We start from the raw sequence: 15,079 nt of genomic DNA, 5'->3' as shown, positions 1-15,079 counted from the left end.
CGAGGCGGAGGCGGACGGAGGCGGAGGCGGGCGGGGTCGGGGCGGGGCGGAGGCGGCCGGAACGGAGGCGAACGCAATGGGGCAGCGGCCTAGGCGGGGTGGAATCAATGGCGGGGGTCTGGATCTACGACGGGGCGAGCCCTTAGAAAGTTAACATGTAACTCTTGCAAACTATTTCAAGAGCCCGTGGCAACGCACGGACACTCTACTAGTTAATGAATAGAGTCTTGCTTTTATAAAGAAAATCAGAAGCACACAATTTTGTAGACACTAAACTCTTGCTGTCAATTCTTAAAAAAAAATCCTGCTGTCAAAATAAAAAAGCCTCTAAACCAGACCTGGCCAAACGGGCCGGCCCGGCACTGCACGGCCCGGCCTATGCTAATCGTGCCTGGCACGTTTAATAGCCGGGCCGTGCCGTGCCGGCCCACGGGCGCTGCTCCTTGGCCCAGGCACGGCCTGATTAGTAAACGGGCCGGCCCGATGACCCATTTAGCACGCTGGGCTGCACATTTTTAGTCTGCTGGGCTGGTTTTTAGGCCTATTAGACTATATTTTAGGTATATATATATAAAAATTCTGAAAAATATATAAAAAATTAAACGGGCCGTGTCGTGCCGGCCCGCGTGCCCAGGCTCCAGGCCCAGGCATGGCCCAAAGCGTGCCGCGTGCCGGGCACGGCCCGTTTAGCCTGTGCCGTGCCTGGCCCATGACGGGCCGTGCCGGCGTGCTTGCGGGCTGGCCTGTTTAGCACGGCCCGTTTGGCCAGCTATACTCTAAACACCAAATTCCCCGTGCGTACTGTCGCAAGTCGCGGCTAACAACGAACCGGCGACCCGCAGCAGAGCCCTGGATGGAGATCGCTCAGCGCGACCACGACCACGACCTCTCGCCGGAGGCGGCGAGGATGCTCCGCGAGATGGCGCTGCGGGGTCGCGAGGAGGGAGTGGAGCCCGATCTGTCGGACGAGCAGCTGCGCTCCAACGACCAGCTCCAGCAAGACGAGGTGCCCCCTCCTGAAACTCCGTGCTTCGCCCTAAACCTCGTTACAGATAAACCCTTGGGCCGATTTCGCACTGCAAACCCCTCCCCTGGTCGCGGCGTCCACTGACTCCTCCAAATTTTCCAAAGCTCTTGTGTAATTTCAGACCGCAAACCCTAACACTGGAAGGTAGAGGTAGCAGAAAAGGTCTAGTGTAGTGCAATTTCGCTGTAGCTGAGCAGAAAAACAGGAACATCCATTCAGTTTTTGTGGTCCTCTTGTGTCACGCACAGGTTGTGATTTGGAATATGCTGCGACTTGACTGTAAGATCCAAGTATTTTGCTGCTCTGCCGTTCAGCTAAGCAGGTTCCAAACTGAAGGCATGCATACAATACTCTAGGAAAGTTGGTTTCAGAATTGGAGTGTCACTTCCAGGCTTCTGGTGTGCAGGATATCAAAACAGAGGAAGTTCCACTCACAACAAAAAAAGAAAGAAAAAAACAGAGGAAGTTCCGACATTGGTTAACAAACATTATCTGAATATAGTTTCATAAGCAAATTAATTTACTGCATAGGAGTTCTCTTCTCTTCAAGGCAAAAACCCCATAAATTTTCTTATACAAAACAACCCGTGTTCAGAAACAGAGAATGAGCATTGGTCGTCTCAAACTGGATGTGAAAAAATTATACCGAGTTTTCAAAGAGTAAATGCTGAGGTAACCTTATTCTGGGATATCTTATTTGTTTCTTAGATGTTAGCGCTGGAGGCAATTTATGGAGACAAGATATGCATTTTTGGTGAAAAGGCTGGACCGCGATCTTTCCAGGTACAACTGTTTTTTAATTGGCCCCAGACTCCCAGGAATCAGTAACTATCATCGACACACAAAAACCATGATTATTGTTTTTTCCATTTTTAATTATTCGCAGATTCAGGTTAATTGTGAAATTCCAGATGGTATCACTGTTACCGTAGAACCATTCCAGGGTGATGATGATGACCCAAAGAGCCAGTTCCTTGAAAACTTCAGTGTCAAGCACTTGGCTCCGCTATCACTGACATGCCTCATGCCTCCATCGTACCCAAGCCATCATCCTCCATACTTCACTCTCGGTGTACAATGGTTGGATAATGTGAAGGTCTCCTCCCTTTGTCACATGCTCGACTTGATCTGGGCGCAACAAGCTGAACAGGAAGTTGTTTATGAGTGGGTGCATTGGCTGCAGAGCTCTATGCTTTTTCATCTTGGTTTTGACAACGGAATAGTCATACGACAGCCTCATAGTGCGGTCAGTCAAGTGGATTTTCGGGTTGTGGGAGAGATTTTGTCTGCAGAGTCTGTCGTTCAACAGTTGATCAGCTACAATGAGGAGCAATGCCATGAATCCTTTCTCCACGGGCTTCATGCCTGCATGATTTGCTTCAGCGAGTACACAGGTAACTTGAATGCTCTAGTTGATGCTCGGGTACTCTTCCTGGGGCTCATTTCTTGCACTATGCTCTGCATTATACTAGTGGACCCGTTGCGTCAAATGGCGCAGAGGCACGCTAAATCCATGTGCGCGATGAAAAAAATATATCCATGGTTTAATTCCCTTGAATAGGAAACATGGTGGTTTTCCAATGTAGTAATTGTTTGTATCTCTGTAATTCTTAAAGATAAGGATGTTTCTTTTAAAATATGTAATGTCATTTTCAGCCTACTAACATCAAGATGTAGCAAGGCGAGAGAAAATGTGATTGTAATTATCTTCACTTTATTCAAACGGTCGAGAACTTGAAGCAGAATGGAGGAAAAGCCCAATTAAACTAAGAACTTAAAGCCATTATTTTTCTCAACTTATGGGTGTATGATCTTGACATTGTACAGAGAATTATTTGCATATCAAAGCCTTTATTTGGTGATAAAGTTTCTCCCTTATGTAACTTATCATTCACAATGTTAACATGGATAAGTAATACTCCTCCGACATGCAATGTACGACGTTTTTGCAAGCTATTATTTACACAAAGGATCTCCCAGAACCTATGGAATGAAATTGTGTATAGAACCTTTTCTGAGAGCAAGAGTGTCATCCCCCAAAACCTTCATGGTTGCATGAATGAAACTTAGGTGTTGTTTAGCGCCTACAGCTCCTAAAGGATCTCCCATAAACAGGGGGGGAAAGTTAACAAAACAGCCAACAATACTGGTGCCAGGACTCGACAAACGAAATTCCAATTCCACATGCTCAGGATCTTGACATCAATCGCCTCAGGTGTACCCACCCAGTCACCGCTTCAGTAATCCTTTTCTCAGTGCTTCTTAGCCAGGAAACTTCCAGCAGTTGCAGGCTGGAGTTAAAGGGTTGAGCCCAAGATCAACTTCATTGAGTATGTAACTGTACGTTTTAGTCAGTAGTAGGATGAATGAACTCACTATGTATGCAAGCAGTAAATAAGACAAATATTGTCATACCTCATCCATTGGCACGGATATCACCGATCTGAACCTGGCTATAAAACGTACCAACATGTAAAGGAAGGATTAGAGAAAAGGAGAAAAAAAGCATGTACCTTAGGCAGCTCGACATAAACTGCCAGTATCAAACAATTCTAGTTCTCTAAAGAAAGAAGTGTATGTACAGAGAAATTTAGCCAGACAACTTGCCCACAAGCATGAGCTCCCACGTGGCGAAATTATTGATTATTTCTAATACGGCCAACAACAAATTAGATACATATGGCAAGATAAAGCTTCAGAAATTTCCTACTATGTATTACAAAGGTAAAAGGCTAGCAGTACCACTGACAAGTATTCAAGTGTAAGATAAAGTGTAAGAATTAAAGGCATTTACATGGACTGCCATTAGCTCATGGGCAAGGTCTGCTGCTAATGGATCGCCACTAAGAACATGAAGTTACTATGCAGTCTGCAGTCTGCAATGAAAGAACTTCATTATAAACATATGTTCCCAGCCTGGTCCTTGCTTTGAAAAGAGAAGCAAAAAAGGATTATGCAATAGACATACTAAACACCAAGGCAATGCAAAATATTCACTATTTTACTCATATTTTTCGACTACACATCTTAACTGGCCCTAAACAATATATTACAGATAATGAAAAAAACTTCTTAAGGAACTCACAGGTTATGATTCTACCAACCTACCATTTTCACTCATTCTGTAAAATGACCATGTCAACACTAATTTTATATGAAGCTACAAAGAGATAATAATAAGAGCGACATTGATGAAAACTGAAATCACAATGTACGTCATGGCAATACCCGACCTCTGTTCTAATAAAATCATACTATAACAATTTGTGTATAGAAAATTATATATATCTACCTGACCTATGTTATAATAGCATTATATATATGCTTCACTCAGTGTGCGTACAGTTTTTAGAATGTAAATTTTCCCATATTTTGAGAAATCATTTCAGGATTGCAAGGAACAGTTTTGCAAGGAACAACATTGCAAGTAAATCACAGACATATATCTACTAAAAACCAGTGTTGTTTCCTCCCTGCTCATTTTGATTTGCTGCTAGTATCCAAGTGATAAAGAGATGTATGGCAGTGGCATTTGGTTAGCCACTGACCCACAGCTTGTTTAGTTCTCTGATCTAAACCCTCTCAGTAGCATACTCATCGAGAGGTACACCACAGTTCCAACTTGAGCAAATGAAACTGAACTTATGCTTAAACGACGTTATGAGATGAAATAAAAGGGAGAGAAGTGAACATGAGGCTATAAGATGATCCCCAAGTTTCAACTTAGATGTCTGTTTCTGTTACATGAGATCTCCGTAAGCTATATATATGCTACCAACTGTAGAAAACAAGTACTTATTATGTTGAAAAAATCAGTCCAGCCATTCGTGTATAAGAATTTTTTAAAGACCATCAGGCAAGACACTTGCACTGTTGTACAATGGTATCAGGTTTCAGCCAAGGGGCTACATGTAACGGCTGCAGGAGGGGACAACACAGAGGCCATTTCCTTGCATCACGAATAAATGGGCCAAGGAGACACAAGCAGCCCAGAGGCCACACTGGTATCAAAAAATAAGACAGTTAGCAGAGGGAATAAAACTTCAAAAAGGAAACAAAAAATAGGCAATCCAAAAAGAGAAAAACGACTGCATGTTACAAAGCAGTATAGCACACATAGAAGAGCAAACAATAACTGATCCCGCGGAGAGCAAGCAATAACTGAACAATATACACACATATAATAAGGTAGGGTTCACTTCATAATATAGGGGAGTTTTGTTTTTATCTTGCGTTGACACAGCCACTCGAGCAGTCAAAGACTCTAGCTTTAAAGCATGCTTAATAAGAAGCATTCAGTTACAGGAAAGCATTCATGAACCCACACCAGGCCGAGCTCCAAAAAACTCTCGCCGAGGCACTCCACCAGAACCATCCCCAGGAAGCTCAAGCTCCACCCAGCAAGGACAGAGCCATCTTCTGCGACCTCACACAGGTGCAAAAGGGATGGCAAAGCGCACTCGACCACCACAGCCTCCAAAATAGGAATAATAACCCAAACAAACGCACACATCCTGCTGGCATGAAAGAACGAAATATATAATAAAGTACACGACACCCGGCCATGTCCGGAACAAACGATTAGGAGGCTATAGAACATGAAAGCACACACAGAAAGTAGAGCAGCAAGACAGGCAGAGATCAAAACAGCAAACCTTGACGCGACCCAACGAGCAGAATGAAGACGCGGCGATGAGCTAAACGGAGATTCTGCACCAAATTAGCAAGATGGAACAACCTGTAAAATAGAAAGGGAAATAATCAGTACAGAACAACGGCATGCAAATGCAACTATATAGGAACTATAAAAAACAAACCAACTGTACCGAAAGATAAAAGATCACACGCCATCGTCAAATAACCAGTCCATAAAGATCATTAGTACTACATAAGAGATCAGAACACAGGAGAAAGCAACGAGCACTGAAAGCACACTGTGCTGCAATGGTATTCCAAAACAGGCGCAACGATGGAAACAAAAGCATCAGCATCATCATATCCTCATACAAGACGCAGTAACTGACACCGCGAACCATGCACAACTAACGCAAGATGAAAACACGCGGCAGCATTCATCGAGCAATCCTCGCGCATTTCATCAAACACCTAACAGGCATGCACCCGTAGAGAAGCAGAGAAGGCGCGCACTAACCTGGACAGCAAGGACAGAACAAGCCACGCTCCTACGAAGGAGCCAACGCGAAATCCAAGGAAGCTGCGCACGAAGGGAGCAAATGGAAACAGACCAGATCAGCAAATCGTAGAAATAACGAACAACGGCAGGGAAGAACCAGAGGAGCGGAATAGAAAGAACCTCAACCAATGGAGGAACGGGTGGCCATGGTGCAGAGCCGGAGGACAGGGCGTTCGAACAAGACGGAGCGAGGCGACGAAGAGAGCGCGCAGCGAGTGGGCGAAGCGAGCGTGCACAGAATGAGAAGCAGGAGAAGAAGAAATGGGGGAAATTGAGGAGCCTGGCCATGGCAGGCGTACGTGACGCGGCAGCGGCCCCACGGAGTGACACACGCACGTCCACCGCGCCCCGGCCGCGCGTCGGGTACAGCAGCATGGCACCCAGCAAGCCACGCGGGCGAGTCACAGACCAGTGGGCCCATCCCGGCGTGGTGCCCACAGTCAGCAGCACGGCCGCAACAAACATGCGGACGAGCAAACCCAATCGAGCACCAACCCAAACAGAGAAACCACCCACCCGAACAGAGGGCGCAGAGATGGGCGACGGGTCAAAACGAACACAGGGAAAAAAAAGTTGATTCCCAATGACGAGCGGGGTCAAGGGAAGCGGGACCCAAGAGGCAGTGGCTAAGTGACCCACCGGACAGTGAGGAACGCGCCAGCGAACGGTAACAAACGACCCGCAGGAAAAAACAGTTTGACCAGTATCACGAAGCGACGCGGCATGGCGATAGCGGCCGCTCCATACGCGCGCCACGGTCAGCAGAATCCCATACGTGAGCCACGGTCAGCAGAATCACGAGCCAATCCAGACGCGGGAGGCCGCTCGCACATAAAAAACCACAACCACGATACTGACACGCGGGACCTAGGAGAAAGCAGGCCCACCTACAGCGGGCGAGCAGGAACCACAGACGGGGTGACCGGGAAACGCGCAACGCCCACAACGCATGCCCGTCCATGACGATCGCGCACGCGGCGCGGCAGGATCGGTCGCCCAGCACCCGAAAAAGGCTCACCCAGCCAATCTGATGAGAGGCCGAGCCCACAGGTCATGGGCTGCATGAACTCACCCCGCGGTCAAAACAAGAACAGCCGAAGATCCAACGTCAACCAACCAATAAAACTTCTGTTTGACCAACATCCAACGATCGAAACTGAAGCAAATCGAGGGACAACCGTGGAAACGAGTTGACTAGCCTCATTATATGTTAAAATTATCTCTACTTTTTTCGTCTGAATATGCTGTGTTCTGCACATAGTAATTTTTTCAGGGCTTACCATTTATCATTTCAAAATATATACATTGGATGCTGAATTGGGGCTCCATGATTTAATGAGCACGAATTCGAGCCTATATTGACCGCAATTTGGGAAAAATATCACATAACTAGAATATAATATTTGTTCAAAATTTGTTTCAACTATTTAGTACTCGTCATGGCACAACATGTTAAACCTGACAAAAATACTCCCTCCTTCCCAAAATATAAGGCACGATTGACTTTGCACAGTCTTTGATGCACGACTTTGACCACTAATATATATGTCTTGCAAAACATGGTTTGAAGATGTATAATGGCATCGTCCTATTTGTCTTGCAATTTTTTTTATTTCATATGTCTGTCATGCAATATGTGAAAATCATAGTCAAAGTTGTGCAACAAAGACAAGCAAAGTCAACCAGCACCTTATATTTTGGGGAGGAAGGAGTATCATTTTTCGCATATTCGTCAAGGCACAATTGAGCCTCTACTAATTATGTACAGCAATAAAAAATGTAGTGTCCATGTGTCACTGCGTTTCACTAATTATGTACACAATTGAGCCTCTGCTAATTGAACCAAGGAACCATTCAAAAGCCTAAACTTACCGTAGATAATCATGTCCATGTGTCACCCATCTGTGAAATAATCAATTAATCTTGGGCAATCTAAGTTCCATCATGTCAGGAGACTGGATCTTGTAAGAACTAAATCTGTGTCTTTTGATTACCCTTAGGCGTTGATTTTGTAAAGCTTCCATGCCAGCATTACTTTTGCCAGAGGTGCATGGAGACTTACTCAAGGATTCATCTCAAGGAAGGAACAGTACTAAAATTGGTGTGCCCTGATGACAAGTGTGGAGGCATTATTCCTCCTAATCTATTGAAGAGGTTGCTAGGAGATGCAGATTTTGAACGGTGCGAAAGCTTGATGCTTCAGAAGGCTCTAGATTCAATGGCTGATGTAGCGTACTGTCCAAGATGTGGAACAGCTTGCCTGTTAGACGAGGATAAAGCCAGATGCTCCAATTGCCTCTTCAACTTCTGCACCCGCTGCAGAGAGCCTTGTCACACAGGGAGGAGCTGCATTATTCTTACTCCAGAAGAAAAACTTCTCACCTTACAGGTAGTAAATGGATCTACCATGACATGCTCTATTTAAATTGCAGCTAAACAATACAGATTCTCATTTGCCATAAATATTACTCCCTCTGTCCCATAATATAAGAACGTTTTTGACACTACACTAATGTCAAAAACGTTCTTATATTATGGGACGGAGGGAGTAGCTGTGAAGGTTCAAGTCCAACTTAGGACATACAGAACACAGGGACTTAGGGATGTATTAAAAACATAAAACCGTAAGTATTGAGAATTGAGCCATGTGCCCTGCTGAAGTGCTGGACGTTGAAATTTGGGATGAGTGTAGTATGTAGACGACTGGACATGTCCTCCTCTCGAATTTATCATCGTAAAACGTTTTTCTTTTGGTCTACATAGAGGCTTTACAAGTATTTTGGACACAATAACTTTGCACATACTAATTTTTGATTTGAGGGTAACACATTCTTGTACTTAAGGCTATTATAGAATATGGTGCGTTCCCAGTAATATATGTTCGGTTGATCAATGCAATTAGATTTCTATTGAGATCACAATTATCAATATGTGCTTATTTTACGCAGGAACGTGCAAAGGTGCGCCGCTTGAGCAAAGGCGAAGTTGGCATGATAATTAGCTTGGCAAATGAAATATTTAGCATCAAGGAAGTGCTCCGTTCTTCCGTTCCATGTCCCCATTGTGGTATCGCCATTACACGTGTGTCTGGCTGTAACCACATGCTTTGCAGGAAATGTGGTAAACAGTTTGACTATGACCTTGCTGGAAGAAATAATGTCAGGGCTGTTGATTTTATTAAAGATGTCGAGATACAGAAAGAAGCAAGAGTGAGACTGTCCGCCAGCTTCAAACAACATCCGTGCCCGAAATGCCACCAGCCACATCACAAGGTAAAGTTGTTTTGGCTTTTCAGATATCAGTCTTTTTCATCATTTTTTCACCTGGTGTTGGGAAATGAATTCACTGACTCTTTTTCCTACGGGAAAAAATCACTGACTCTGATATGAGCAGATGGGGAACAACAACCACATCCTGTGCTTGGCATGCCAAGTTCATTACTGTGCTCTTTGTCGGAAGGTGGTGCGGAAGAGCTCAGAGCACTATGGCCCCAGAGGGTGCAAACAGCACACTGTCGACCCCGTGGTCGCTCAGACTAGAACAAAGAAAAATGATGACTCTGGATCAGAACTTGTGTGAAATGATACAAAGGGGGAGCATTGGTTTGGGCTACATTACTCTGTTCTTACATGTTTATTTTTGTGATGTTACATGCATATATACAGTCTGGAATAGCAATAGTTACACGTACAACCTATTTTTTATGGAACATGTTACTGAAGATCAGTGAACCTCTGAATTCACGACATTGGTGCTTGTAGGTTGGGGAGCATCAGTTGTATTGTTGCAAAGCTTGCTGGATTCAGTACATCATAATGTTCGGGAGCATCGGTTGTATTATTGCAAAGCCTGCTAGATTCAGTACAACATAATGTTTAAGGAATTAAGATTTATTACTTGGTTGCCCCTCTCACATTTTTTTAAGAACTTGTGGTTGGAAACGTTGGACCGTTGATACGGATCATCACTTTGTTGGATGGTCGGTGATACCATCATCTCTCCGTATCCCTAACCACCCGGCTAGGGATAGCCATATTTTTTGTTTGATTGTGTGGGATGTCAAGTGGTTGAAGATAATCTTTTGTTTGTTTGGTTTGAGGAATGAGTTGTGGATAAGAATGTGGTGACCCTTTTTAATATGGATGCGATTACCCAAAATTGTAATAAAGAAAAACAATGCCATAACTTTTAGACCCTAACAAATCCCGTTTGGATTTTAAGCATGTAATCCTGAATATTTTTTCATGGCAACTTTAGTTGGCATGAGGTAGCAACTAGCAAGTTCAGTGGTTAAAACATGACAATTTTGTCTCAACTCGTCTTTTGTCAGAAAATTGCCATGTTTGCCAATCCTCACGTCAACTAAAGTTGCCATAAAAAACGTTTGGGTTGCCATGCTTAAAATCCGAACATTCAGGATTTATTATTTCCGTAACTTCTTTCCCGTTAAAAACAAGTAGGGATGTCCGCCATATCCAGATCGCAAGTCGGCTCTGAGTCAAGTTTTCTTTCTTTTTGGCTCTGAGTCAAGTTTTCTTTCTTTTTTACAGACTTCACTCTACCAAAAAAAGACCATGTGCGTGTGTGCGTTCATAGGGGTCAGTGTATGCACGTGTATATGAGCGCTTGTGTCTGTACTGATGTTAAAAAAAAAAGACCCTGTCGGATTTGTAAGCCGGCCCACCACACATGGAATCCATCTCCGACTCGGTGCCGCATATAGTGCGCCTACAACTACCCAATCAATCCCCTCTAATCTGTACCCGGTGGAGTAAGCTTCCCTTGGTTATCCATCTTCCATCGGCTGATCGGCGGGGGCTCCCGCCAGAAACCGAAATAGATGGGTGATGTCAAGGAGGAGATGGACAGAGGCAGATCCTACTCCGACAATGTCGAAGCTGCAGATCCCACTCCCACCACCGTCGCCAAAACTGACGGCCGCGATATCAAGCTGCTACTTGAAGCTGCAGGTCCCGTGCTCATCAACAATGTAGAGGAATAGGATGCAACTCTCAATGTATTGATAGGTGCATATGCACAAGTATATATAGTATATAGGGCAAGTCATATCCTCAACTATACACAAGAAGGAGACTTGGAGTACAAGAATACATGTGCTAAATGCATATCTCAACACCCCCCCGGCAGTCAAAGCGACACCGTTGCTGATGCAGAGACTGGACCAGAATTCCTCGAAAGACGTCGTAGGCAAGCCTTTGATCATGATGTCAGCAAATTGTTGGGAGGTGGGAACATGCAGAACACGAACATGGCCAAGAGCCACCTGATCCCGAACAAAATGGATATCAAGCTCAATGTGCTTGGTGCGACGATGATGAACCGGGTTGGCGGAGAGGTAGACGGCGGAGACGTTGTCGCAGTAGACGACCGTGGCCTTCTCAACAGGACATGAGAGCTCGTGAAGAAGCTGACGGAGCCAGGAGCACTCAGCAACAACGTTAGCCACAACGCGGTACTCAGCCTCGGTGCTAGACCGCGAGACAGTGTGCCGCCGCTTGGACGACCACGACACCAGGGACGGTCCAAGGAAGATGCAGTAACCCGAAGTAGATCGACGGGTGTCCGGGCAGCCAACCCAGTCGGCGTCGGAGTAGGCAACCAGATCAGTGGCAGTGGAGGCGCGCAGAGTAAGACCAAGATCCATAGCACCGCGGATGTAGCGGAGAATCCGCTTAACGGCAGTCCAGTGAACATCTCGAGGAGCATGCATATGCAGGCAGACCTGCTGAATCGCGTACTGAAGCTCCGGTCGAGTGAGAGTGAGGTACTGGAGAGCACCAACAATGGACCGGTAGAAGCCAGCATCCGAAGCAGGAGTACCATCAGTAGCAGAGAGCTTGGCCTTCGTGTCGACAGGAGTGACAGCTGGTTTGCAGTTAAGCATGCCAGCACGGTCGAGGAGCTCATGAGCGTACTTCCGTTGATGAAGAAAGAAACCATCAGGACGACGCACCACTTCAACACCGAGGAAGTAGTGCAACGGGCCCAAGTCCTTGATGGCAAACTCAGCACGGAGACGATCTGTAAGCCGGCGAAGGAGCTCAGAAGTGCATGCTGTCAGGATGATGTCGTCAACATAGAGCAGCAAATACGCCGTGTCGATGCCCTGGTGATAAACAAACAGCGAAGCATCGAAGCGTGTAGAGCGGAAGCCGAGTTGGTGAAGAAACGCTGCGATGCGCTGGTACCAGGCACGAGGAGCCTGCTTGAGCCCATATAATGAGCGTGAGAGTAGACACACATGATCAGGACACGCCGGATCAACAAACCCCGTGGGCTGCTGACAGAAGACCTGCTCCTCAAGATGACCATGGAGGAACGCGTTGGAGACGTCCATCTGATGAACCAGCCATGCACGAGAGACCGCCAACTGTAAAATAGTGCGGATCGTCCCGGGCTTAACAAGTGGAGCGAAGGTGTCAGTGAAGTCCACACCGGCGCGTTGCCGGAAACCACGAACAACCCAACGCGCCTTGTAGCGATCAAGAGTGTCGTCGGGACGAAGCTTGTGTTTGAAGACCCACTTCCCGGTGATCACATTAGCGTGCCGGGGACGGGGAACAAGCTGCCAAGTCCGGTTCCGCTGCAAAGTGTCAAACTCCTCATGCATGGTGGCCATCCAAAGAGGGTCGCAGAGAGCGGTCCGAACCGAGGACGCAGCGGGGAAGGAGCGGACGTCGAGGCGCTGCAGACGTAGTCATCCGCATAGTGGGAGCTCGGGCGAAAAACACCGGTGCGCGAGCATGTGACGGGGCCGGCCATCGGAGCAGCCGCGGGTGGCGGCGAGGCCGTGGCATCCACGGCGTCCACGGGAGAGGCGGTGGCCTCCACGGCGTTGACGGGAGAGGCGGGCCGAGCGGAGGACGAAGCCGCAGCGTCGGGAGAACCAGGCGACGACAGGGCCGCGATCGTGCCAGCAGGCAACAGAGGCGGGGTCAACGCCGCGCCAGGGGAGGCTGCGCCAGTAGGGGCCGGCCCAGCCGGCGGCCCAACATGCGGCCCAGCATGCATGGCGGGGGACCGGGGCGACGTGGACGACGTCGACGCGGCTCCAGGCGACGAGGGCGTCGAACCGGAGGAGGGAGCCGTGGATGGCCCCGATCCGGAGGAGGGTGTCGCGGGCGGGGGTGCCAGAGCACCCAAGGCCAGCAGCGGGCGGCGGCGCGGAGGAGAACCTGTCGCGGGAGGGGAAGACGGTGCCACCTGTTCCTGTGCAAAGGGAAACACAAGCTCATCAAAGTATACATGCCGTGAGGTGATGACACGGTGAGACACGGGGTCATAGCAGCGATAACCCTTAGTGTTGGCCGGGTAACCAAGGAAGACACATGGAACAGAATGAGGAGCGAGTTTATGAGAGGTGGTGGCGGTGGTGTTGGGGTAGCCACGACAACCAAAAATTCGGAGACCATCGTAGGAGGGGGAGGAGTGCCATATAAGAGATGGTGATGCGCGTAGTTCCAGCGCGGACGGCATGGCCGGAGGTTAAGTAGGAGGGTGGCGGTGGCGAGGGCATCTGGCCAAAACCGAGAGGGAATGTAGGCATGGAAAAGATGGGTACGCACACACTCATTGAGGGTGCGTAGGATGCGCTCGACACGGCCATTCTGCTGGGAGGTGTATGGACACGTGAGGCGAAACACGGTGCCGTGGGAGGAAAGAAGATGGCGGATGGTGAGATTGTCGAATTCTTTCCCGTTGTCGGTTTGAAGTGAGAGTATGGGTCGCCCGAACTGTGTGGAGACATAAGCATAGAATGCAATGAGAGTGGCGGCGACATTGGATTTCCTACGAAGAGGAAATGTACACACAAGGTGAGAGTAATCATCCAGTATAACAAGATAATAAAGATAACCAGAATTACTAGGTACTGGAGATGTCCATACATCGCTGTGAATCAACTCAAACGGAAAAGATGAAACTGTGGAAGAGGAACTAAAAGGAAGGCGAACATGTTTGCCTAACCGGCAGGATTCACAGGAGTGAACGGCCGTTTTATTACATGAAAAAGAAAATCCTCTCATTATTTGACGAAGTGAAGAAGTGCTAGGATGCCCGAGACGAGCATGCCAAAGATCGACACCGGCGGAAAAAGCTCGAGGACCACCCGGAGATGACGACGACTGAACTGGGTAGAGGTCGCCGGGATTGTCACAATGGTGAAGAATCATTCTGGTGCGAGCGTCCTTAATAGAAAAGCCAACTTCGTCAAATTCCACAGTTACAAAATTGTCACGAGAAAGATTACGAACGGAAACTAAGTTCTGAATAAGATAAGGAGAAACAATGACATTATTAAGAGAAAGAGGTCAAGAGTTAGAAGGAAAGGGTGCAGAACCGACATGAGAGATGGGAAGACCAACACCGTTACCGATGATGATGCGGGAGGGAGTGAAGTGGGATGGACGGAGGAGAGGTTACCCGGATGAGCGGACATATGAGCGGTGGCACCGGAGTCCATAATCCAATCACCGCCACCACCAGAGTAGGGTGGCGGCTGCTGCAGCGCCGCTAGAAGGGCCGGGTCATTGTAGGGGGCGCCGTACGCGCCGTAGGAGGGCGCGACAGGAGGGGCGCCGTGCGCACCGAGAGGTGCGGCCAGGAGCGCCTGGTGGGTGCTCGGGCGGGGGCCGAGGATGCCCGGGGCGGGGGGCCGCGGCACTGGCATACTGTATGCGTGCACGACCCCCGTCCAAGGGTTGTAGCCGCCGGCCCAGGGTGGCGGGGCTGCTGCTGGGGAGCTTGACCGCCGCCGCCGCCGCCTTTGCCTCCGCCTTAGCGTTGACCGCCGTGACCGCGGCGACGGTTGCCGCCGTTCCCACCGTTGCGCGGTGGTT

General features: G+C 47.9%; 1 protein-coding gene and 1 long non-coding RNA gene across 3 annotated transcripts; one reads left to right on the top strand and one right to left on the bottom strand.

The window, feature by feature from the left end:
• Window positions 1-816: 816 nt before the first annotated feature.
• Window positions 817-9,806, top strand: LOC123046615 (E3 ubiquitin-protein ligase RNF14-like). The gene is made up of 6 exons (XM_044470013.1): window positions 817-1,006; window positions 1,736-1,810; window positions 1,914-2,273; window positions 8,239-8,610; window positions 9,170-9,493; window positions 9,615-9,806. The coding sequence occupies exons 1-6, from the start codon at window positions 854-856 to the stop codon at window positions 9,798-9,800; spliced, it is 1,470 nt and encodes a 489-aa protein (XP_044325948.1). The 5' UTR covers window positions 817-853; the 3' UTR covers window positions 9,801-9,806.
• Window positions 3,002-6,618, bottom strand: LOC123046616 (uncharacterized). 2 transcript variants are annotated; one of them, XR_006422472.1, is made up of 4 exons: window positions 6,342-6,618; window positions 6,180-6,242; window positions 5,683-5,765; window positions 3,002-5,028 (listed from the first exon to the last, which is right to left on the bottom strand). It is a non-coding gene; the product is annotated as an uncharacterized lncRNA (long non-coding RNA). The 2 variants fall into 2 exon arrangements; XR_006422471.1 differs by having other exon boundaries at window positions 3,002-5,765.
• Window positions 9,807-15,079: the final 5,273 nt, after the last annotated feature.

This window comes from Triticum aestivum, chromosome 2B, assembly GCF_018294505.1.
Source record: "Triticum aestivum cultivar Chinese Spring chromosome 2B, IWGSC CS RefSeq v2.1, whole genome shotgun sequence".
Classification (NCBI taxonomy): domain Eukaryota; kingdom Viridiplantae; phylum Streptophyta; class Magnoliopsida; order Poales; family Poaceae; genus Triticum; species Triticum aestivum.
Note: the sequence above shows the minus strand (reverse complement) of the source record. Positions and strands in the feature narration are given on the sequence as shown.

What these genes read in the sequence shown, in the direction of transcription:
- LOC123046615 (XM_044470013.1), top strand. Translation starts at nt 854, where the DNA reads ATGGAGATCGCTCAGCGCGACCACGACCACGACCTCTCGCCGGAGGCG. An exon ending in TACGACAGCCTCATAGTGCG is followed by an intron (nt 2,274 to 8,238) that starts GTCAGTCAAGTG and finishes GATTTTGTAAAG; the next exon opens with CTTCCATGCCAGCATTACTT. An exon ending in GCCACCAGCCACATCACAAG is followed by an intron (nt 9,494 to 9,614) that starts GTAAAGTTGTTT and finishes TGATATGAGCAG; the next exon opens with ATGGGGAACAACAACCACAT.